At 37.1% G+C, this 26126-nt stretch overlaps 1 protein-coding gene across 4 annotated transcripts in view; it reads right to left on the reverse strand.

The window, feature by feature from the left end:
• LOC113093041 (glutamate receptor ionotropic, NMDA 2D) overlaps positions 1-26126 on the reverse strand; it is a 76144-nt gene that overhangs the window by 25166 nt on the left and 24852 nt on the right. For 3 of the 4 annotated variants that reach the window (XM_026258870.1, XM_026258867.1, XM_026258868.1), the window contains 3 exons: positions 21489-22092; positions 14882-15148; positions 9243-9571 (listed from right to left, as the gene is read on the reverse strand). In XM_026258870.1, coding sequence (XP_026114655.1) covers positions 9243-9571; positions 14882-15148; positions 21489-22040 — 1148 coding nt within the window. In that variant the 5' untranslated portion in view covers positions 22041-22092. Of the gene's footprint in view, positions 1-9242; positions 9572-14881; positions 15149-21488; positions 22411-26126 lie in introns of those variants that run through there. The other variant, XM_026258869.1, reaches the window with a different exon arrangement.

Below are 26126 nucleotides of genomic sequence, written 5' to 3' on the forward strand. Positions count from 1 at the left end.
GACACGGCAGTCATCTCGCCAGTGGCTTGTTTTCAATATTCAGTGTTTGGAGCTCTCTTAGGATGCTGCTGAGATGCTCTTGTTAGTCGCCATGACAACTAGGAGCACGAGAGTAGCACTGAACCTCTGGAACAGACGCGAAACGTGAACATCACAACAGAGTATCTTTCTCCGCTGCGCGTGTGGAAGCTGCTCCTCTGCTTGGGCATTTGTCAGCAGTTTTCTTTACATTACTTATGTGGTAATGGACAGAGAAGAAGACTATTTCAATTAGCTCGTTTTTCATTTTTTTATTTTAGCCTATCATTGCACGGGACGCTCTGCTTGTTTTTATGACACGTCCCACTTCAATCTTTGGGAGAAATTGTTCTTGATATCTGATCCATAATTCACGTCAGGGTCTATATAATAGATTATGTTCATTTCAAAAGCGACGGATGCAGTGACAGCTACAGTGGGCTTTTGGTTTAATGCCCCGTTTAATATATTGTGAGGAGTATTGCTTAGCCAAACTTCATTCCTCCATCTTGAAATGGCACACTAAACACTTTTAGAAAAACGAAAAAGAAATGATGATAATAAAATTGTATAATTTATATATTCAGTTTATTTATAAGGGAATCATATTCGAGTTTACAAATCACTCTCAAGTTTCTTTGATCCATCACACTTCGGCAATTAAAGAAAACGCCCAATTCTGTGTACCGTATTTTTCGGACTATAAGTCGCACCTGAGTATAAGTCGCATCAGTCCAAAAATATGTCATGATGAGGAAAAAAACATATATAAGTCGCACTGGACTATAAGTCGCATTTATTTAGAACCAAGAACCAAGAGAAAACATTACCGTCTACAGCACTGAGCAACATAGAGCGCCCTCTCGCGGCTGGAGACGGTAATGTTTTATGTTGGTTCATTTCTCTTAGTTCATTACTCTTGGTTCATGTCAAAATAATTTTGATAAATAAGTCGCACCTGACTATAAGTCGCAGGACCAGTCACAATATGAAAAAAATTGCGACTTATAGTCTGGAAAATATGATAATTAATTTATCTCGCACTCATTTCGAGAGTGCAATGGATAGTGTGACTATCTTAACAACCTCGAGTCGGTGATGCCAGCACTCACACTTTCCTCGTTCCCTCACTCTAGACCCCTGTAAGGTTGTCATAGCGACACAGCCATTGACATTACATGTGTTCTGCTAATGCCTTACGTTGAGGGGTGAACAAACAACTTAAAGCACAGCACGTGGCAGAATACAGATGTCAATTGTGTCAGCACAATGAAGACGCGAAAGAGAGAGGCAGGAAAAAGGGAGCGTGAGCCTGACACAAAATGGAAATGTAGCAGTGATGTACTGTCACATGGAATGTGAAATGAAAAAGCCTGGAGACACAAGGAAGAGGAAGCAGTGGGGGGAAAGTGTGTGGCACACACACCAGGACAGGATAAGGAGAGATGCGGAACGTTTAAACATCAGAGGGGTGATTAAACATCAGAAACATTTGAGGGGTTTTAATGTGTTCATTAAAGCTGCATTAGTATGGTGATGAGCAGAGGCACTGCCCTCTGCAGCTGTGTGTGTGTGTGTGTGTGTGTGTGTGTGTGTGTGTGTGTGTGTGTGTGTGTGTGTGTGTGTTTGTGTGAGTGTGTGTGTCAAAGCAATATGGCTGTATACACTCACAAGATGGTTTCCCTATGATCAAAAGTCATAAAGAGAGAGAGGCTATTCCAGAATCTAGTGAGATTTAGACAGCATTTTTGGGGTTCACGGACAGGTTCAAAAGTTAATATAAATGGCTAAAAATGCTTTCTCTGTAAGAATGTTTCCTGCTCACCCATGATGCCCAAAAACATAAGTAATGAGGAACATTCAAATATGCCTACTAAAATTCAAAAGTGCTGTCGTAAGGAATGTTCAGGCTCACCTGTGATACCCAAAACGCTTTCTAGGCACAATTAAGATGCCTGTGATGCACTAAAAGGGACCCTAGGGTTATCCAGACAAAAGAACATTCTAACGGGCCTCAAAAGATGTAAGACACAAATGCAACATCCAAACACATCCAACAGTTGAAAATCAGTGCAATGGAATGGAAAAAAAGAGTTCTGTTTGAACTGACCCCAATGATGCCTATGGACATTCAACATACCTATCCTGCTTAAAAAATGCAGCTTGTTGAAAACGTCTGGGTTGGAGCATTAAAATACATACATTTTGCCCAAAAATGGTCAATGTAGGAATGTTTGAAAGCATCCACAATGTAACATTTTCATGTGCTTAATACCTCAAAATAATGTGTCTAAAAATAATCCCCCAAAATATTGGCTAAGGACAAACAATGTGCCCAAGCTGCCCAAAAATGCTGCTCATAGTAACTGTCTAGGTTGGAGGCTTCAAAAACTTCATGTCCAAAAAAGCAGTCAAATGTTCCCATGATGCCCAAAAAAGGCCTGTAAAGGTTATCTAAAGCTATCTTGGCAGGAACACTCTACCAATGCCTGCTGTCTTTGAATATTTGACATACTGTGCCTATCCTGCCAAAAACTGCTGCTCGCTTAAATGGAATAGGTCAGTGTCTTCAAATATATCTATAATTCTCAAAACAATTCCATTTCAGAAGTGTTTGAAAGCACACATGATGGAACATTTGCATGTGTCTTATGCCTAAATATGCATTTAGGAACATTTCAATATGCCTGTGATGTCCAAAAATTGTGGGATCCTTCAAATTCATCTATAGTAAAGTGTCAAATGTAGAAATGTTTGAATATACCTGCAATACAAAAAAAAAAAAAAAAACTAAATCCAGGTAGAAATGTTCAAAATTGCAGTCTAAGGATGTGCAGCTGCCCAAAAATATTATTTGCAGAAACAGTCTAGGTAGGATCCTTCGAATGCATTATGTCCAAATGATGCCTATGATATTAGTGTAATTTGATCCCAGAAAATTGTATAATATTTAAATGCATCTACAATATGATGGCCAAAAACGAAGCATATGCAGGAAAAGAAGGAATATTTGAATGCACCCATACAGGAAAGTTGCAATGTGCCTGTGACGTCCAAAAAAATGTCTAGATAAGCAGCTCACTAGGTTTTGAAATGCAACCAGAGAGAGAGAGAGAGAGAGAGAGAGAGGAAGTTGGCGAAGTTGGCTGAAGACATCAATACTGCTGCGACATCCTGCACAGACAGCATGAGTTAATAGGAGGAAGTGGGCGTAAGAGTGAGTGAATGAGGGATGGAGCAGACCTTGAGTGAGTGAACAAGTGAGAGTAAGATTGAGTTTGAGTGTTTGTGGGTGAAGCTGGGTGGCTGCGAGATCAGTTCCGCTGGTGACAGTCTGTGATATTTCCCCCTGCATTCGGCGCACCATAACCAATTATCCTATTTACATGCAAAGCGACACTGCATGCATGCTTCTTTAGAGCTGCCCACAAAGGGAAGACAAGAGTGGAGAGGAAAAATTAAGGGATGAAAAGGAGGGGGACAGGAGTGCAAGAGTGAACGAAGAATATGAGATAAAGAAATGGAAAGAAATGGAATTAGAGTGGGGACATAATGCTGAGAGGAGAGCTGTTGTGGAAGAGTGCAAGGACTGAGAAATGCAAGGGCATGAAAGTGTGGGTGGACGTGAAAAAGAGGCAAAAAGAATGACAGGAAAACGAGTAGGGGGATTTGAGAGACTAAAAGAAATCACAACAATGAGAAACGAGAAAAAAAAGCCCAAAAAGAGGGTGAAAAGGTTGAAAGGAGAAAGGCATTGAAGGGTGAATAACAGTGGGCAGGAGTGCAGGTGAGCATTCATCACACTGCATTAACTTAAGCAGTAACAAAAAGTTAGCAGTAGGGGGCAACAGGTCTGTTCTGATATGCTTACTCATAGCAATGCCAGCACTCTTGTCTCCTGCTCCAGCCTCTAATGGTTGATTTAGGAACAGCTCTCAGCTCATCTGCTTCAGTATTTAATCTGGAGTGACTGCATTATACTGTTCCCAGAGCAGACGGTCATATGGTGAGATGGTCAGACGAATCTGAATAGTATACCGTAACCGTATGTGTAACCTGTGAACTAGTGCCATTGATTGACTGCTGATAGCACTGGAATATAATGAGGACAGGGAAATATAAATCAAATCAATATTCCATTATTTCATCAACTCAAAAATGGATTTTTGCTTAAATCCTGTTCATACTAGAAGCTGTGTTGTAACTTCCATTATCAAGCTGACCACCATTATAATCAATTCAACTTAATACATGACCACAAGCTCAAATATCAAGCACGGGTGGTTCATAACTCAGAAAGCTTCATTAATATCAAACAAAATAAGGCAAGATGATGCATGAATCTCACCACACTTGTGAAAAATGTTCAGGTCATATTTCTATGGGAGCCCATTTCTGCCACAGAATAAAAACTAAAAAAGGGAATTGTGACTTTTAATCTTGTAGTTCTGATTTATTTCTCAGAATTCTATGTTTACATCTCACAAATCCTTACTTTTTTATTTTTTGTACGGAAGCCTGTTTCTGGCACAGAATAAACACAATTATGACTTTCTTCTCGCAATTGCAAGTTTACACATCTCAATTCTTTTAGTTATTTAAAAATTCTTACAATTCTATAGTTTATGTCTTGGAATTCTGGAATTCTTTTCTCAGATTTGAGATACTGTATACAGTATACTCAGAATCGCAAGTAAAATATCACAATACAGTGGTGCAGGTATGACATCAGAACCCAGAAGACTAATTTGCCGCTACTTCCTTTAAGATTTTCCTATGGGGTTTTATAACGGAATAAAGCCTGTGGCAAACATAACTTGACGAGACTTTGATGTTTTGTTCTGCAACACTCTGCACACACACCCCAAACTGTCTTATCTAGTTATCTATAAGAAACATACATTTAAAAAAATAAACATAACAGCTTCAAAATTTGCATTTCAGTATGGTTGTGTGCAGCATAAAAGTTGTTGAACAAAATGTCAAAGTATTATCAATTTATGTTGACCACAGGCTTTAATTTTAATCATAAATTTAAAAACTCCATTATTAAATCCCATAGGAAAATCTTGAAGAAACCAGAGGCAAATAAGACTTCTGGGTTCTGACATCATACCTGTGCCACTCTATTGTGAGATCAAAAGTAACAACTGCCTTTATTTTTTATTCCATGGCGGAAACAGGCTTTCATATCTTTCAAATTAAACTCAAAATAAAAGAATTAGAAAATATATTTAGCTTAAAGAAAAGGTAGCCTGTTTGAAGGACCATTGAGGGGATAGTTCTGTCAACATTTACTCAACCTCATGTCATTTCAAATCTCTATGACTTTTTTTTGTCCATAAAATGAAAGCTAATGGGGTCCAAATGAACACTGTCTTTGCATCATGACATTATTTTCATGACAATTTCCCTCAAATTGTCATTATCACAACATGGCAACAAAACAACAGCAACAACAAAACACACACACACACACACTCATTACTGTACTGTTAAACAAATAATGACATGTTATTTAAATGGTAAGGTCATTTAATGATTTCCTAATGAGAATCACCATTGAAAATAATGAGAATTACCAAAGAAATTCAAAAGTAAAATATCCTGATATATAGCTGTAATGAGAACGTGGAATGGAAATATGCTTAATTGTCTTAAAAAATAATGTCACAGTGTTACAATCTTAATAGTACTAGAATAGGCATGATGCAAACTAAATAATTTTTTTTTTTTGGGGGGGGGGGATTTTGGAACTATAATATGATCCAGACACGTTGGAGACCCATCTGTTTAAAAAAAATAATAATCAAAGAACAAAAAATTTACTCTGTGACTAACCTATAAAAAGCTACACAGAATGTGCTAATGGTGTCATATTCCTCTACTCCTTAAAAGGGTTAATACACCCAAATAGCAAAATTGTGTCATTAAAGGCTCACCCTCATGTCGTTCCAAACTTGTAAGACCTCCGTTCATCTTCAGAACACAGTTTAAGATATTTTAGATTAAGTGTACGGTCTACTGTCCATGTCCAGAAAGATAAGAAAAAAAACTTTCTGGAAATGGACAGTATACCATTCACACAGCTTCAATGGAGGGACTGAGCTCTCGGACTAAATCTAAAATATCTTAAACTGTGTTCCAAAGATAAACGGAGGGTTTGGGACCACATGGTTTTATGTTTATGCAGAGCCACTCACATCGCAACGCGTAAAAAGACAGTATAAGTCATTATATTCAGTAATCATGTCCCAACTAGATGAAACAATTTCCTCATTTGTAATTGGTTTTTATTGGTTTTGTCTCGTCAAGTGATGTCCAAATCGCGAACAGAGTGGAGTAGACCAGAGTGGTCTCATGCTACTGGCCTGGGAGACAGCATATGTTAAGGGACGTAACATTCCTGTCACACGTTTGAGTCATTCGGACAAACACAACGCACTGGATAGCTGGCCAATCAGAGCACACCTTGCTTTTCAGATCGATGAGCCTTGTAAAAATGTATGCATTTCTGAAGGCGGGGCACAGAGGAGAAACAATAATGTTCATTATATGGAAAATAATGTGTGTTGTTTTTTTTTTACCTTAAACCTCAAACGTATTACACCAAATAAACAAAATAATGTTCTTTTTAGCAGCATCTTATGACCTTAACCCTTTAAATCCAATATGAAAAGCATGAAGATTGGATAAGAGTTTGTTCAAATGCAGTTTGCAATGATTTAAAAATTAGCAAGAAAACAATTAAATAAAAGGAAAGCAGTGGAAAAAGCCCAAGTTAACTTCTGGTCTGTGTTGTGTATATTGGTCTGGCTAGCGGTGCCATCTACAAACGCAGTTAAAGTTAAGGTGGTGAGTAGACTGAAGTTGGGCTCACGTGGTTGTGCTGTGGGATGTCATTTATTTATTTGTGGAGACTCGCCACAATTTTAAAACTGATCGATTTTCCAAAAGGCTTCGTTGAATAAACATGAGCACGTACTGCACGTTTAATAATAATAATTCCTTACATTTATATGTTTAAATATCAAAGCGTGGCACGGGTGTTTTTATATCACTTATATCCTGATAAATCAGCGTTTGTGAGCGTAGCTCTGCTTTGTTTACAGCCGTTACTGGGGAAACCTCTATTTCTCTCGCTTTAAAGCATCTCCTGCTGGCAAATAATTAATTTGCATTTTCATTAAGTCCGCCTGATTTATTCAGCAAACACATTTTGTTTATCATCAAAAAAATATCTACGCTAGGCTAGAGGGACTTGACTGTTGTTCTTTTATTCTATTTGGAAGTCTACCGGAAGTTAAGTTAGGGCCACAAAAGCGTGCATGCACAGTAACATTTATTTAGGTTGTTGCCGTTGAAACCGTCTATATGCAGATGTCACATCAAACAAAATCTGATGATTGATAATGGTGTTTGTAGAGTGGGTTGAGAGAACACTCAATATGAAAATGAACTGGCCGGGTCAGCTAACCTAACCTGATGGCAAGTTTAAGTGATTGACTTTCAAAGGTGGTTAAAAGATTTATGATTCTCTCAATTCATGTCATGAACACTTCTGAGAGAGCTCCCCCCACCATAAAAGACAGTCAACAATGCTGTTTGAGGCCACAGTTTTTTGGAGAGTGCTTTGTGAGAAGCATGACTGACAGGCAGCAAATCCCTGCAGTATGGGCTATCAAACACAAATCAAACGCATGTTTAGTGTGTGTGTGTGTGTGTGTGTGACTGAACACACATGTGGCCTCATTGGGGTGATGGGTGAAAAGAGACCCAGGAAACACAACACAGGTTTTTGATACACTCATCAAAGTTGCACTGTTTGGCACCGCTCTTTGAATTTTTGTGCTGCCAAAGATGAAACAGGAACTCGCTAGATTATTATTATTTTTTTTTGCCGTTCATGATGCACCCGGTTTAGGGCCATTTCCTCTAACAGTGTAGTGTTCATATATAATTAACAGCAGTGACGCACAGCCTGAAAAAGATTGCAGCTTGTTTTAGGAGTCTGTGGGGAGATATATTACAACAAAAATGTAATAAATATTTATTATCAAATGAATGATTTAAAAATTTGGTCTGGATTTGGTTCAGTACTTTTATTCTTTCAAATGCAGCTGGACATTTTTCTCCCTGCCCAGTCATGTGCAGATCATGGTTTAAAATAAATACTTGTTCATGATTATCTAATGATGTCATAAAATTAAGATACGTGTTTTGTGGATTCAAGTTTTAGCTTACACTGAAAATGAAACCGCTTGCAAATTTCACAAATAATTACAAAGAAATATCAGGTAGCACATTAAAGGGGTCATATGATGCGATTTCATGTTTTCCTTTGTCTTTGGAGTGTTAAAAGCTGTTCGTGCATACAGAAGATCCATAAAGTCGCAAAGATGAAAGTCACAAATCCAAAGACATTCTTCTTTATAATAGTGAATGCTCAGCCACGCCTTCCTAAAATGCCTCATTCAGACACGCCCCCACATGTCTACATCACCTTGTGGGAAGATCTTAAGATCTTATGCATAACACCGCCCAATATTCACGCAAAGAAAGAATCTCCATGACGTGGAGATGCTGTGAGTTTTGTTATGAAAGCCAAACTACTTTTTTTAGCCTTCCAAAAGAGAAAAGTACAACCAAAATATTTGAGTGTGTGCAGCGCATTTTACAGAGGAAAGTTTTCTGAACATGGTAAGGGGCTTAACATTTCCATCACACGCTTGAATAATTCAGCCAATCACAATGCACTGAATAGTTAGCCAATCAGAGCACACTTTTCAGAACGATGAGCTTTGTAAAAATCGATGCATTACAGAAAGGCATTACAGAATTTTTAATTCAGTAAGGGGTAATAAAGGCTAGAATCAATGTTTCCACGAAAATATTAAGTACCACAACTGTTCAACAAATAATAATAAGAAATGTTTCTTTAACACCAAATCAGCATTTTAGAAAAATATCATGTGCCATGGAAAACTAGAGTAATGATGCTGAAATAATGCTGAAAATGTATATTTAAAATATATTACAATAATAAATTATTATTTTTAATTGCAAGATATTCACAATATTTCACAATATTACTGTTTTTACTTTTCAACCCAAAATTTGAATGGTGGTGTATATTGTTCTTCTTTCTGTTTGTTTTTGGATGAGACAGGGATGTACACCAAACAAAGCCATGAATTTATCAGCTATCAAGTAGATTTTCTCACCTGATCCTATCCGGCACCCTCTGTGTTTGATTTCCATCCATCATACAGTTTCCAGCGTAGCTCGTCCCTCGGGCCCCACCATACTCCCTACGTAAAGCCATAGCACCGTGCGTCAATACCGACACACCCTTTGCAATTCGCCGTCGTGGCTCGTCCCTCCATCCCTGGGGTCGCACAGTGAAAACAGCCTTGGGCAGACCCTCAAGACCAAGTCCAGACAGAGCCGGGCCCACCGCAAACCACATATGTGAAGGAGTAGCCTGCCCGGATGCCCATGCAGCTTTAAAAATGTGCTCCGCCTCTTCCTGTGAGCAATATAGGAGCCGCACCTGTAAAGAGTGGCAGAGCAAGAAAGGATTAAGTATTCAAAGGAACCACTTTTTCTTTTTAAAGTCGACATAAAATTCTAATGCATTTACTCATTCATGATTTTGTTGTGCATGATGATCATTGGTGTAAATTATTGCATAGAAAAATAAGAACAATATATATATATATATATATATATATATATATATATATATATATATATATATATATATATATAAAAAATTATTTAGTCATGCAAAGAATATTAAAATAAGCTCAAATATAAATATGCTGACTTTAAGAGACACCAAAATTAATAAGTAATAAATAAGCATATTACAAAGCATCAAGCTCAATAAGCTCTTCCTGGCTCCTCATACTTCTATGATTTCAGAGATCTTCCTATCGGAACAGAGTGGTTCAGTCAGCTTGTTATACAGTACATGTACTAACTCATGTTCTTCAATATCCTTAGCATTATAAACCTCAAACCAGGGAAGTGGTGTATGAGGGCTTTTTCTTCACATGTTTCAGAAAAAGGTCAGAGAAGTCAGACATCTTCAAATTACTTTGATGTGCAGGGGTGTTGTTTTTCTTGCTGGAGATGGGTTGCTTATCCCACTTGTCGACATGTAGCCACAGGCTCCTGACAGGGAAATAAAACTACTCTTGAGGGTTGTTGACTGGTGACCTGTACTTCTCCAAAACTTCCTACAGTTAACAACTGTAGTGAAAGTAGAAGTGTGGAATCAATAGATCTTCCAGCAGGGGTAAGACTAGTCTATGGATACCGGACTACACCCCCAGATGTTTTTTCAGTGGTCTTGAGTCCTATTTATTTATTTTTATGTGCAAAAAATCTAAATAAATGAGCAAAAATAAATGAAAATCCTTCAAATTAAACTTTTAATATTTTTGCCACTTGCAATTGATGACAATGCAAACTTTGACATGTTGTTGGTACTGTAGATGGTTCCACTCATTCACGTTTTAACCTGAGAGGCCTAATCATTGATATTCATGATGCAATAATTAACCCTTTAACATGTCTTTATTACACGGCTCTGTGAAATACTTGATTCTGATTGTTCAGTCGCGACATTCTGAGGTATGTTATCCCTCAATAACAAATGGTTAAAGCTGATAAAACAGGCTCATCCGGGTTACAGCAGTCCGTGCTGTACTTTTTCTAGGAACAGTATTTCTTGGTGGAAGCTTTGCGCTTGTTTAGCTGATAAAATATTAAAACATGATTCAAAATGGTGTACAATTATTTAATTATGTCATCCTGGTATTGAGGACTCACTTTCTCATTTCATACAAACACAGCTGCTGCTATTTTGCTGCGATTGTTTTTTTGCGCTGTAATGTATTATAAGATAACTATCAAACTGGTAAGATTTTAAAATATTTTCGTCTTAAATCCTTTATTGCATTTATTATTTATGTTGTGTAAAAAGTGGTTTGACAACACCGTTTTCCATAAATGTCCGTCTAGTTTGAACTTGCCGCTTGGTCGCAACTGCTGTGTTCACGAAAGCTCTCCGTTCAAATATTTCAACTCAAGATCAATATTTTGGTGTCTAATTATTTACTTATGTGGCAAGTAGCCATGTAATAAGCATGGGGTCCTGATCACCCTGTCTGGGTTTATTCTGAGTTAACAAATGGCTGGATGTACATTATCCCTTAGATAATATATATAATATAATTTAAAGTATAATTTAAAATTAAAAAGATGTTTAAAAAATTAACTGTTTTTAAACAATAAGTGAAAGCTTTGAATTGTAAAAAATAAATTAATAAATAAAGTGATGAAAAGTGAATAAATTTTTATTATTTAATCATTTAAACACTGCAATAATTATTCATATAATATCATATTTTAAATATAATGTATTTATTTTCAATTCCTATTAATAAAATTTCATGGTTATATGATTTTTTAATTTTTTTTATTTATTGTGTCAAATTTTTGTAAGTTCAATATTTCAGGGCATGCAAGCATTTTCCCACCACTAGAATATCAATAAGAAATGCATCAGCTGACTTTGACTTCAGCGTTAATATGCTTTTTAAAAAATTTTGAGAATCATCTGCTGTTATGTTCTGTTTTTCCATACATTTGGCAAAAAGTATTTATTAATTCATTGCTTTATAACTGTTGCATTTCTTCCATGCAGGGTCTCTGAGGGTTAAACATGTGAAGGAGGAATGGATTATAGCTGTTTTGATAATGGAGCTTGTCGATAACATCTGCACTTTCATGTACACTGTATTTTTGTAATTTGAACAGTATTTTACTGTAAATTTAGTACTGTAAAACAATTTACTGTAAACTACTGTACATTTAAAAAAACTGTCCAATAGCAAAGGAAATTTCTTTTTTTCTTTTTTATTTATTGATGGTGGAAGTAGCAGGAAAAAAGGACATAGGAGAAATGATATACCGTTAACTCAAAAAAAAAATTAAGTATATTATTTCTGTTTTATGTAAAACTGAGATATTTTAAGATGTTTTCATCTGTTTACAGCAAACTGACATTATTCATCGTCTCGTTTTTCATGTCGGGAATTTTCTGACTGTCGACCGGAATGCCGCCATAATGGTGGTAACATCGACTGGTTAGTTAAATAATGTCACGTAAATTAGTCTAAATAAACTTTAGTTAAACAGAGAAACACTTTGTACATTTTGCTGCGCTTTAATGCAAGTTAGCTCATCTGGCTAGTCGTTTAATTAACCTTTACTGCGAACTAACGTGCAATACTGAGGGGTAAAGGGGCAACACTGTTTTAGTGTTTCTGTTGTAAACAGTATTTTCTAGTACTTTTTCAAATTTATAGTCTGGATGTTGTCTGCAACATCGGAGGAGTATTTTGGAGCCTCTTCTTGTGGATTCCATAGTTTCGATGATTACTGGTAAGTTAATGTCAGTTACCCGACGTCAACCAGTTGAACACAGAGAAGCATAATACCTTTTCTACACTGCCTCTTTGTTGCAAGTAAGGTAATTATTTTCAAATGTAATTTAAGTTAGAAACGTGTACACCAGGGTTATTCAATGACAGTAGAAGCTCCAACCCTGATCAAACCCAACTACCTGTTATTTTCTAATTGTGTAACTTGTGTAACTTAATAAATGTAACTTCAGAGATGGTCCGTAAATTCAGTGACAGATTCAGAACATCAAGCTAACATGAAATAATGTTACTGAGGAAAACTGAGTTAAGAAACACTACTGTTCACTACTGAATATGTTCAACAAATAATAATAAAAAAGAGTATGATCAGAACTACTGCTAATGTTTTATTAATTTTTATGGGGATGGGGTAATAAAAAATCATGGATTACAGTAGTGTCCTGCAATTGGATTGTTTTTTACAGGTATAAAATGTTTAAACTAAATCAAAAGAACCTCTACAGTACTGATACTGTAAATGAGAATATGGCAATAATACTGTAAAGTAAAATACAGTAAAGACATTACTGTACTGTAAATTAAAATACAGTAATACTACTGTCATCCAGCTGCCAGTAAGTTACTGTAAAATTTACAGCACTCACTTTAAAGTGTGTCTGTTGGGCCCTTACTAGGGTTGTAGGGGAAACTTTCCAAAAATACCTGGAATATGAAAAAAAAAAAAAATCCTGTAAAGTTTCCAAAATTTCTGGAATGTTTCCTAAATTGACTGGAAATGTTCCACCCTAGCCATTACAAAAACCGAACTGACATTTAATAACTGTGAGAATTCACATTGCATCAAGCTGACCCAAATTTTTTTCCATGTTCTTTTCCATGCGGGAACTGTGACAGGCACTTTGAATGTGCTCCTGTATCATTCACTGATTAGGGTTTGAAAGTCTGGGTGCTTGGAAACTGTGGAGAATTAATCAGTCAAGTTGTTGAACATCGAGCATGTTTAATGGCATAGCCAGTTCCGTGGGGAATTGAGTTGGCCACCTTTGGTTCAGATGGAAACTGTCATTTAATGTCATGCTTCTCAGTATCATTACAGATGCCATCCCCCCTTTCGTAGGCCACGCGACCTCCTTCTCTTTGGGAGTCTTCACGTAAAGGCCAAAGAATGCAAGAGAGTGAGAGAGAGAGAAGAAAAGGAAAGAGTGGAACCAATACCTGAGTGATGAGGGAGAAGGTTAATCGAGAAATTAAGCTGGAAATATGGAGGAAGTGACTTATTGAACGCATGAGGAGCTTTACCTTATGTTGCTGATTTTGGAGTGCTGGTGAATAATTGCTCTGGGGCATTAGAGCTGTCTTTTTTTTTCTTTTTGTTGTCATATTCATATTTCTATAATTAACCAAGAATTGTGCTGGCAGAGAAGCCACTTTGAATTAAAAAGGGGGAAAAAATGAAATAAGAGCTGGTGAAGTAGGAATGATAATTCAATGAAAGGAAATTAAACCATTGAAGAGAATGAACTGGACAATCGCAACTGAGAGAAAGAGCTTCCAGTGCAGTTCACAAAATGGACTGATTTATATGGAGATTTGAAAAAAATGAACAGATTAAACAAGAATGAAATTTGTGAAAACTTTGGAATGACCAAGTTTTTGGCTTTTAAATGTATGCTGTCCCAATAATAAATTAAAAACAGCCTCTCTCTCTAAATGATCACGATATGATAATACTAATGTTATGACAATTACAATAAGATAAGAATAGGATCTCATTAAAAGCCTGGGATTTAAACCTGGAAATTAACATTTTGTGATTTAAATAAAATACGTAAAAATGACTTAAAAAAAAATTGGGATCTAAAAATCAGATCATAATAAAGATTTCTAGGCGTTGACCATAGAAATAAACATTTAATGATTTAAAATGAATATATATGTGTATGAATGAATGAATTTGGAATTTTACCATTTTAGGATTTAAAAAGTAAAATAAAATAAAAATGTATAATATGGCACCATTTCAAATTAATCAAAAGTAAGTACATTTGAAAGACTGGTCATGTGATTGCTTTGTACAGACAGTCTCTTGTTCTTTTTTCTATTGATGCTCAAGATGCTCTTTGATCATTCTCAGATCATGCTGGAGAACATGATCATCAGGTTTCAAACAAACTTGTTGAGGTCAAGCAGCTGCTTGAGTGCTGCTGACATTAAAGCAAAAGAGAGACAAACCAAATCTATTCTGATATGTTTATTTTTAAACTAAAATGTTCATTAAAATATTTGGTCTGATAATAAATTTGTCAGTGACATTTTTCAAATTGCAAAAGCACACAAGATAGAAGCATTGTTTCTAGTGGTTTCAGATCTTTGGAATCAGTTGCATTCATATTCTCACTCCTGACCTGTGCTTCATTCTCTTTCAGCAGCCTGCGTGTACGAACCCCACCCGGGTCATCAGTCAGGTTGAGCATCACCACGCTCTTTCTCTCCCAGCCGATGAAGGAGCCATCTATCATGCCTTCTACCATGGCCAGGAAGTCCTCATAGCCGTGGTGGCGTGTGGTAACCACAGAAAACACCGTCCAATCAAACTCCTCCAAAACTTCAAAAATGACATCCAGCTGCAGGCCAGTGGAGCACAAGAACTGCAAGTAGACAGAGCCGCTCTCCTGAAAGAACAAGAAAATATGGGTAAATATGGTAAAACTTTCCAACATTATATTTAGCATAAATAGTGAAACTTCTAAAAGGACTGAGGCATCACAGATTTCACTTCCCTTTCCAGCCTAAATTTTCAATGAACATCAATCATCTACAACCCCAATCTACAACATCAGGTCTTTTTCTCTTTCCTATAATTTAGCCTCTGCTTCTTAGTCATTCAGATCAGTACAGTCATTCTTGATACCCACACAAAATGACGTAAAGGATTCATTGCTATTCATAAGCCTGTGTTTCAGGTGACATTAGTGTCCTTGGCTGCTTTAGGATTCGAAACAGTCAGCTCGGCTTTGCTTCAGCTCATCTCAGCATCTTTTTTTTCTATACCCTGGAAGGTGACCATTCCACTGCACAATCGAAGAGATTTATTACTCTGACATAAAGCCGTATTTCTGATAGTGAAAAATAGCAACGCTTAGTCTGGCACTTACTAATGCATCATAATCATAATCAAATATATCAAGAATGTGGCATGACACACGTTTTCTGCCTGCTGGTGACACTGGCCATTAAAGGAGAAGTGTGTTGCCTTTATGATTGACTATATTTCTTGAAAATTCTGACGAGCTATGTCTGAACTCTATAGATCTTTGAAGGATCATTTCTGGACAGATGTTTTGTGTATACTGCAGCTGCTAACACCTCACATTAGATTAACTATTGTAATTGTAGTGATGCATATTACATACAGACAAAATAATGTAAATCTGCATGTTAACAGCTTTATCTGAAAAAAAAAAAAGATTAGCTTATAGAAAACATTTCAAGTGTATTTATGCTTTAGATAAGTTTACATAGAGAGGTGTGAAGTGCTCTGCAAGAATGAGGGCCTTGTGTCTGTGTGCATTTAAAACCTCTGGGTTAAATACGCCTGGCTTAACTGCACAAGAATACATCATTTTTTTGTATAGCTTCATTTGCTAGGGTTTATGGGTTTACACAAACCTTCACAGTGTCAGAGCGAGCGAAATGATGTGACCATAGAAGATGGCCTCTGTTTTATTAAACAGCTGCCACTGCACACAGTTAGCGTATACTGCTGACAGCTTTGTTGATCATAATGAAGGTGACCTCCTATGTCTAACACAGGAGATAATACAACATAAACTGGTGTTACATCTATTTGTGAAAGTGAATATTAGCTTATATTTTCATATGCTGAACTTGGCTTAAGCATATATTTGCTGGTCTATAACCAGTTCTGGGTAGATGACTTACAATTTGGAATCAGTAACAGATTTTGCATGACAAAAATTTTAGTCAGTAACGTAATCCATTACATTACACATTTTAGGTACTATAATCAGATTACTTTTAGATTACTTGTGACCCAACATGTTAATCTCACTGATTTTAATAGGATAATCTTGAACAATATTGATATAAAAATACAAAGAGAAAGAAAACCATTTTATTCATTATTATTAACAACATGAAGTGCATTGAACATTACATCAAGAAAGAAATTTAAAGATTTAAAGAAAAAGATTTATTAAATTATTTCTATAACATATTGACTCCATTGTTATCTTTTCACAGACATTATTATTTCTGGATTTTAATTAATTTCATTTTCAAGAGCCATACTACAAATTTACAAATTTCTGAGTCATCTATATATGATTTAATTATTTAGTGACTGCAAAAACAGCCTACTCAAGTTCAGTATTAATCTATTTATTTCTAGAGTTATATAAAGATTGAAATAATACAAATTTCATGAAGTCAAATCAATGAGCTATCATCTGTGTTAAATGTGTAACCCAGCCTGCTGGGTAAACAAGCACCCCAACTTGTCAGATAAGATTAACACAGCATGTCTTCGGTCTATTATTTACTCAACATTGTGTTTAAAAACTACTCAAATTGGCTTGATTTTTGTCACTCAACACGTTATATTACATATTCATCACAACACCACACCTCAAATATGCAAAACAAGTGTTCATACAGTGTGAGCAAAGGACAAAGCCAGGCTATTACATTGAGTCTTTCAAATAATAACCAGACAGAGGAGCTGCAAACCTGGTGAGGAGAAAAATGTCACGACTGCAGAGCATTAACCAGGCATAAAGGCTCACCTCCGCTCTAAATTTAAATGAAGACTAGCTTGTAAAAGCTCAAAGAGCTTACAGTAGTACTGTAACTTGCAGCAGTGCAGCACTTTAAATGGGCCAGGTTACATTTTTCACACTTCTACATTGCCTTCAATAAATTTTATACATCGAAATTGGAGTGGGTATATGTCTTTTCTTACATTTTAATGAAAGCAAGAGGGGTGGGGGGGGGGAGTCATTTCAGACCTTTCTGATGTACATATTCAAAGAAACTAAAATATTTCATTTAAAAAAATTAAATGGTATTTATAATTGATGGTGATGATGTTTTTTTAATTTACTAATAATAATAATAATTCCTATTTTTCAACGTTTGCATTTATTTAAAACTGAAGCAATATGCAATGCTCTATTTCTTTTTTTTTTGGTTCTTTTTTGGGGGGAGATCGAGTGCCTGAGGTCTTTGCGTTTTCAAAAGAATCCCAGTACTAATAGACTCCAGTCTCTTCTGATGCTGCAGCTTTGATTCGGCTGAGATCAATCTACATTGAGCACTTGAAACTGGATTTGCAGCCTGCATTAAATGCATTGGAGGTGGGATGGTTTAGATTAAATTGCAAAACAATACACGGTATATTAAACACTACTAGATTAATTTCAGCTCTAAATGACCCAAGATGTAAATCTAAATAAATCTATGTAAATCTATGTGCTGATGAAGTACCTTCTGTTAGCAATTACATTCTGTCTACTTGGAGAATTGGAACAGTCTGCTCTGAAAACACTCAGTATCCATATTTTTGGAAACTTATAGATCAAATCTATACAGGTAAGAATATAAAATCAATTCTTCTTTTCCCCTCAAAAATGACCTATTTAAATGCGAGAGGAAACATTTCTTTTATATGAACTATTGTTTTAGGAGTGGAAATTTAGATCCTTTGTGTCAATTTATCCCACATATCACATATAGATAACCGAAGTGTCTAACAATTTAAATGGGTTGACTTCTTTGAGGAACACTTCAAAAGCTTTGCCCACTTGTAATCAGATGTCACATCCTTCGAAATGACTGGATTCCACAATGATAGATTTAATGCTGTTGCTAGGGAGATCTGAAAGTCTTTAGGATGTACTGCAGTGTTGCATGACTGTCACATATTTTATAGCTTTGCATAGCTCTGCATTGCAATTGTGTAGCATCCGGATCCTGCTGGTTTCATATGCGCACACTGTGCTTGAACCGGAAGTTGTTCATGTGCTAGTTTGTGCCCCCGAGACAGCAGTAATTGTCTGTACTGTGGCATATTGAGGTCCAGATGGACCAAGATATTTTACTTCATTTAAAAGCTTTTAGAAAATAAAAGACCCTTGAAGGCTATAGGTCTAAAAATTACACCGAAAATCTGCTTAAAACAGAATTAATGTGCAATTTTACATTTATTTTTCATTCTTTTTGGAAGGAGAGCGAGTGGCTGAGGTATTTTTGTTTTTAAAAGAATCCCAGTACTAACAGACTTCTGCCCTTTCTGATGCCACAGCTTTGATTCGGCTGAAATCAATCTACATTTAACACTTGAAACTGGATTTTCAGCATTACATTTTGCAGCTGTGATGAGTGCCAAAATAGTGTCTGAATCATCTACTTTCTTCTCACATTGAAATATTTAACCACATGATCTAATTAATTACTGGCCTAATTAAACCAGTTAAGAGACTCCTTTGTGCCGTGCTCTGGTTGGTGGTTTGTGAAGAGGTAAAATAAGTCTCTGGAGACATGCCCTGCGAGAGAGTTAACTCCATGGCTCCAAACCCACGCTCTCTCCAATTCGCAACACATGAGCTTTTCTAAGTGTAGTTAATTAAAGCAAATGAAAATGTAATGTAATATTTTCCACAGGAGAGAAATGCGGTGGCGGAGAGGCTGTCTCCCGAGTGTGAATTAAACAACATAGGTAGCCTGAAACTTATTCGAGTTTAATTGGTCATCTTAATTATGTGGAAATCTTATTAAGTAGTAAGACACACTGAATTTTTTTGTCCACCGTCAAACGTGAGTGGCAGATCCCGGTTTGCTCGGAATGAATAGTTTAAGTAGGGATTTTTCCAAACAAGCCTTGTTCAAAAGGAGAAGAAAATAAAAGTGCAAAACAGACAGAGATTTTAAATATTGTAAATCCAGGGCACGTGTTGACAGCATAATGCTTAAGTGACTAAAGAGACTTTCAAAAGGCACCTGACTGAGTCATTTCAGCACATAATAGATGTGCTGGATGTGTTTGTGTAAGAATAATACCTCCCCACTGTAAACACAGTGGGTACAAAACCATCTTCACATGATTTTCAGTTACTGATGGCACCTTACTTTGAAAAATACAATGTCAACTTAATACTGTACATACTAGTTTACATTTAGGCTTTAAGCCGTTTTCTTTGGAATTCAGCAAATCAAATCCTGACAATCACTAAAATGTATCCTGAAATCTCCTACCTGACACCCCAAGGCTCTATTAACAATCTGGGAGTGGCCAACACCTTTTCAACCAATCAGAAATCCTCTCTGCATCTGCCATTCTGAAATGTTTTTGGAGAGTGGATACAACTTTGGAGGGCAAAAGGTACAAATTTCTCGAGACCTGGTCGAATGATGGAACATCACTTTCGCAAACCTCTGCCCTTCTGCCCTTCTCCCTCTAAGCCAACATTCCATTCCATTCCAGGCTGCTAAGAGCGGTGTACGTTGGGAGAACAACTGTGTTCATGGCTGAAAAATGACCAAATAGCCTACTATTACCTTATTATCTCTGGGGGAAAGTGTTTTTGTGCATTCCAGAAAAGAAAAAAGAAAAAAAAGAATTAGGTCTAAAGAAAATGGTAATGAGCTTTAGTATATTTTCAATTAGACTGCACCAAGGGGTCTGTCTGGCTAGCCAAGTTAGCACCAGCTGCTAGATGGGGGCAGTCAAAAAGTGTTTAGCAAAACAAATAAAGTTGGAGGCATGACATACACCTTGATGTAAAATAAAATAAATAAATAAATAATTATAACACAAAGTTTAAATGAAGTAAAAATCAGCAACCAGTGGAACCAAATAAATAAGAGACAAATATAAAAAAAAATATTATTATCTAATTCACCTTAGATAAATGATAAAGATCAAAAGGCTTTTCAAAATCCAAAATTTTGTCAAATGCTTTTGTATTTCATTTTGAAACGAAATCTTACGTCATCAACTTGTCCGTCTCACCTCACTCTTCTTGTCAGTCAGCTCAACTCACTCTCCTCACGAGATAAAACATTTGGCTCCAGCAGCTTATCTATGATGCAACTGTCATTTGGCACATTCAGATTTTAACTTTAGTGTTTGTTCTCTAAATAAATTATTTTTACTATTCTAAAATTCAAAATGACAGTGGGCAAGTGACGTAACCGGTTTTACAGCTTAACAAGGGTAACACCGTCAACACCAACAATAAAAAAAACCTAGTGTGAACCCAGTCCTGCAGCCAATTTTAAAGATTTCACTGGTCATGTCAATCACAGCATTGATTGCCTACACAACACTGGAAAAAATATTAACCCCTAACCTTAACCTACACCTTAACCTTAAATATACTGTAGTGTTGGTAGCATATCCTAATAGACAGAATTACCCTTTGTTTGCTATCAAGTCTATAAAGCCTTTTCTTGACACGTGCATGACTGCATGACTGAATTGACCAATGAAATCGGCTGTGGTTTAAAAAATACTCCAGCCAAAACTTCGCTTTGAAACTTACACATGAAATGAATCAGAGGCACAGGGTTTTACAAACTTGTTGCATGAGTTTCACAAAGCACTTACATCACGCCTCACAGAGTGCTGACAGTTGGCTAGAAGCTATGGTTCATAGTTGTAAAATATTAATATTTTTCCCTCACACACACCTATCGTTCCATTTCAGAAGACTGGTTCACCAACTGGGGTCGTATGGAGTACCACTGTGTTAACTTTGAGGTACCAACAAAAGATGGACTCATATACTCACAAAGATGGATTATATTCCCTAAAATATCCATGTGAGTTCCACATAAGTAAGAAAATCATATACATCTGGATGAATAAATAATTAAGATAATTATTTCTGGTTAGAGAAACCATTTATCTTGTTTGGGGAAATCACATCTAATATATCAAATTTATGAAGAACCATTAAATCTTACGCAACATGAATGAATCTTAACTCTTACCTGTGGCTCCCTCCCCAAGCCAGCCCCTCCACCAACGGCAATCACAGGCACTCCTGTTTGGGCCGAGACAAATTCCAGCATAGGTGCTAATGGTGCCCGGTTGGGCGGTGGCGGCTTCTCTTCCTCAAACACAAGGCCTTGTAGTGGAGTGGTAGCCAGTAACTCACACAACTGTAGCAAGAGGCTCCCAGGACTGCTCTCGTTCACGGCCAGCCAGATCACGTTTGCAGGTCCCCATGGCGTCATCACGCTCTCTCCCACTTGTCCTGACCAGGCCCGACTCAGAAAACCTGTCCCCGAGTTGCTGCTGCTTGGCCCGGCACCAGAGCCGGAGCCTGTCGAAGAGGCACCGCCCACACCCCCCACCCCGGCACTCGTTTCCGGGAGGTGGGAGGAGCCGGAGTGGACTACAGCGATGTTGACTCCGCCCGAAGCCCCTCCAGAGTCCCTCTCTCTCTCCCGGGGGCGGAGCAGCAGTGGGGGTGAGGGCTGGGCCGGCCCAGTGCACGCCAGCACAGCCAATAAGAACGAAAGGGCAGGCCTTGCCGCCATGACACGGCCAAAGAGTCACTTGGGTGGGTAGCGTTTTATGCAGGAACGAGACCTTGAGGGAGAAAAGAAAGAAGGACTGTTAGAAACAACATAACTGAACTGAACAAAGGGAAAACATGAAAGGCAAGCCATCACCATACGGTCCATTAGCATCAATTAGGACACCACCAGATACCAAGATACATTAACCCCGGCAGCGGTATTTTAGTCTGCATAGGGATTGGAGAAGAAAGCTAACTTGTCTCACCTGCCTGAACCCCACCATTCCCCAGGGAATATGGGAAATCATTACTTCTCTTGCACTGATTCATGCATTAGATCTTTCAATGCAGGAGAGAGTTTCGATTCTCTGCATTAAATCTGCCTGGTCGTAAAGCGTCCATCCCTGCCTGGGTAGATCCAGAACAGACTGAGTAAATAAAAGTGGATATAAAGAAGAAGAGAGGGGATGAGGTCGCCCTCCGCACCTTTTGTTTGTGTTCCTCACAATGAGAAAAAAAAACCAAGAGCACACAAGAACAAGAGAGAGAGGGAGAGACGGCACGCTTGTACTGATACAAATGGAAGGCCCTTGTAAGTGCCAGCAACACCATGAATCATTTTCTAGTCACTTTGTACACCAGCCATCAAAACCTACCCACCCATCCCTCTGCCTTAGCTGTAGATGTGAATGTACACACTCTCTTTAATTAACCTCCCACTAAACACACTTATTTACACACAACTACCTGTACGTGAGTGCACAGACAGGCAATAGTGTGATATACCATTTTATGTATTGCACAAACATACCTATACTAGCTCTAATGTGCATATTAAGTAATGCACTGACTCAGGGCTTGGCAGCATATTCACACACCCACAAACGCAAAAGCACATCTATCTCGCTATCATACTGGCTACGTTTCAGTCTGCTAATGTCATAGCTTTGAACCAGAAGGCATGCTGACGTCATAATTTCTTCTCTCATTTAGCTCCTTCTCTCTCCTCCATTAATTCTCTTTGTGTTTTTTTTTTTTTTTTTTTGACACTGGGAAAAAGACACACAGAATGGGGGATTAAGACTTGGGAAAGCAAGATCCGTTTGGGAAAGACCAATGGTGGGGGAGGGGGGTATTGGGGGAAAAAATTAAAGAGATCTGGACATTTGGATGGAAGCAGGGTGTGTGAAGTGGGAATAAAGAGAAGGGGTGGAAATGATGGGAGCAAAGGAGGTAAAAAGAGAAATATTTAAGAGTGAGTTCAATAAACGTAAAAGGACAGATGCCTAGAAGGGAGTTTTGAGTAAAAGCAAAAGAACCTATCAGAGGGTCTGCTGCATAATTCAGCACATCATTACTGCATTCACACTGGCCTACAAGCAAAGACTGCAGTGGCGAGAAAGCGAGAAACACTGCGGACAAAATGGAAGAACACAAACAAAATTTATTTGAGTCTTGTGTTATTATGACCTGTGCACATTACTTCAAGTGGATGTCAGGCTTTTGAAAAGGGCTATATGTTTCAGCTCTCATTCATTGTGTTGAAAACCAAAGGGACTGTAGACCAGAGAAGGTGACTTCTTTGTACATCAAGCATAAAAATCCATTAAAATTTGAACTCCGCTTCAAAGAAATACGTAATGGAGGAATAAGAAAACAATAACCCGTACAGTAGACCGAGTCTAGATATGAACATCTGTTCTGGATAGTTAACTATGATTATAAATGAAGCTGTGGAGGTATAAAGCACCTTATGTTTGATTAATATGGGTTATTAGTAAGAGAGCGCAAAAAAAAAAAAAAAAAAAAAAAAACCTTAGGAAGAGTAGGAAGTCCAACAAACACCTCAGGCAAAATCATCAGAATCATCAGGCGGTAATGCATTACATGTAACGAGAGTTACATTATCAGATTACTATTTGTCAAGTACTAGTCAAGTAATGCATTATTTTAATCTAATATCGAAGCTATTTTTTCAAAAAGTAACAGCAGTTGTATTGTATTGACTGATAGCTCTCCTGTCCTCATGTTGAGAGAAATCAGGAGCAAGTGCAGAGGTGTTGTGTGCACTGTGTGAATATGATGTTACTGTAGTTCTAGACTAAATGTCAACATGTATTTACTCATCTCACTCGCACAAAATCTGATTCAGTATTCCTCAAAATTAATAAAAACAATCAAATGCAAACTCAGGACACGACTCAATAACGTTCCATAAAAAGCAACTAAGTAATGTAGTTTTAGTTACTAAGTAATATTAGTTACTTTTTAAGGAAGTAACGCAATATTGAAATGCATTACTTTTAAAAGTAAATTTCCCCAACACTGCTTCTAAACATGCAGTAAATTGAAAAGGAGGTTAAATATTTGAGAGGTTAAATATCTAGGCACTATAGATATTTCCAAATGTGTTTTTTTTTTCAATCCCAGACTAACATGGCAATGTAATTAAGGGCAATTATGAACCCTGCAAAGGTACAAAAGTAAAAAAAAATGTTCCGATTTGTTTGATGCAAAAGTCTGGTTTGTTTATACCAAAGAACTGCATGACTTCTAATGAAAATTAGTTTGAGGGTTCTTGTCATCTAGGCCAGTGGCTGTGCCTTAAGGAGGTGTGCAGCACGACTCTTGAAAACATATGTATTTTATTTTTAATATGCAAAAATAATGAAGACATTTACTTCAAGATGTTACTTCATTCAAATAGTTATTGTTCTAGGTCTCATTTATAAAATTATATTTTTAATTTTAAATATACATTCATGCATCTAAAAGACTCCTGCATAGCCAGCACTGTTACATCAGTAGTGCAGAATGTGAATAAGTAATGTTCGCTTGTGCTGATACAGTATACCCACAAGTGCGTATAACACAATTTTACTCTGGGCAAAAACCAAGCCGATCGACAAAATGGCAAGATGATAGTCTGTTTGCCCTTAAAGTCTGTGAGCTTGACTTTCTAAAGCCAAGCTTAAAGAGTGGGCTGCTTTTGACTCTGGAACACAGAATTCAGCTACAATATCGACAATGAAACCAGACAGCGGTTCATGTGCTTTTTAAAAGCAATGAAAAGCTGTAAAGTGTCACCCAAAAATGAAAAATCTTGTCATAATTTACTCATCATCATGTTGTACCAAACCCCTATGAATGTTGAACATAAAAGAAGGGATTTTGAAGAATGCTGGTAATCAAACAGGTGATTTCCCCATTGACCCCACTGACTTCCATAATATTTCTTTCCCTTCTATGGAAGTCAATGGGGACCAACGACTGTTTGGTTGTTCAAAATATATTATTTTATATATAGCATTAGAAAGAAATTTTGGGGTGAACTATTCCTTTAAGACTGCTCTAAATTCCTCAATGTAATTTTATTCAATATGAATGATTGAAATACCCTTGAAATAGATTTGCAATATCGAAAAGGTAAAGCAAACATTATTCCCAATTTTTATAAGAATTTTAAAGCTCGTCACATCAGAAATTAGTGTGAAAGCAGACCAGGGGGGAACAACTGAAATTGGGTAAGGACTGAAGGAATCATTCAAAGTGTGGAAACACTTTAAGTCAAGGCAATTTGGCAAGTCAGTGACTGTCTGGTGATTAAGACTCTGTGCTGATAACGCAGACATCACAAATGTGATTCTGGGCAGGACAGACACATAAACTGGGTAGTTTCTAAGTGAAGCCTAACACAATCAAGCCTTTCATTAAGACACTTAATACCATGTTGCTCTAGGGAAACAGCTCCTGCCATATGTGTATATTGTCTTGCTAAATGAAAGCACACTGGCGACTAAACTTGTACATTGAAATGAAACACGACCAAGCACTTCACAATCATTTAGTAATTATTCTAATTAGTGGTGCTTGCCGGAGGCAAAGCATCACTATTATTATCTCACATACTTATTAGTGGTGCTTGCCGGAGGCAAGGCATCACTATTATTATCTCACATACTTATTAGTGGTGCTTGCCGGAGGCAAGGCATCACTATTATTATCTCACATACTTATTATTCTTCTTCTTCTTCTTACTTCTTCCGTACAAAACTTCGGCGCGTAACTCGTCCCGCAGTTTTTGTCACAGACCAACGAAACAGGC

This window comes from Carassius auratus, unplaced genomic scaffold, assembly GCF_003368295.1.
Source record: "Carassius auratus strain Wakin unplaced genomic scaffold, ASM336829v1 scaf_tig00214847, whole genome shotgun sequence".
NCBI lineage: Eukaryota > Metazoa > Chordata > Actinopteri > Cypriniformes > Cyprinidae > Carassius > Carassius auratus.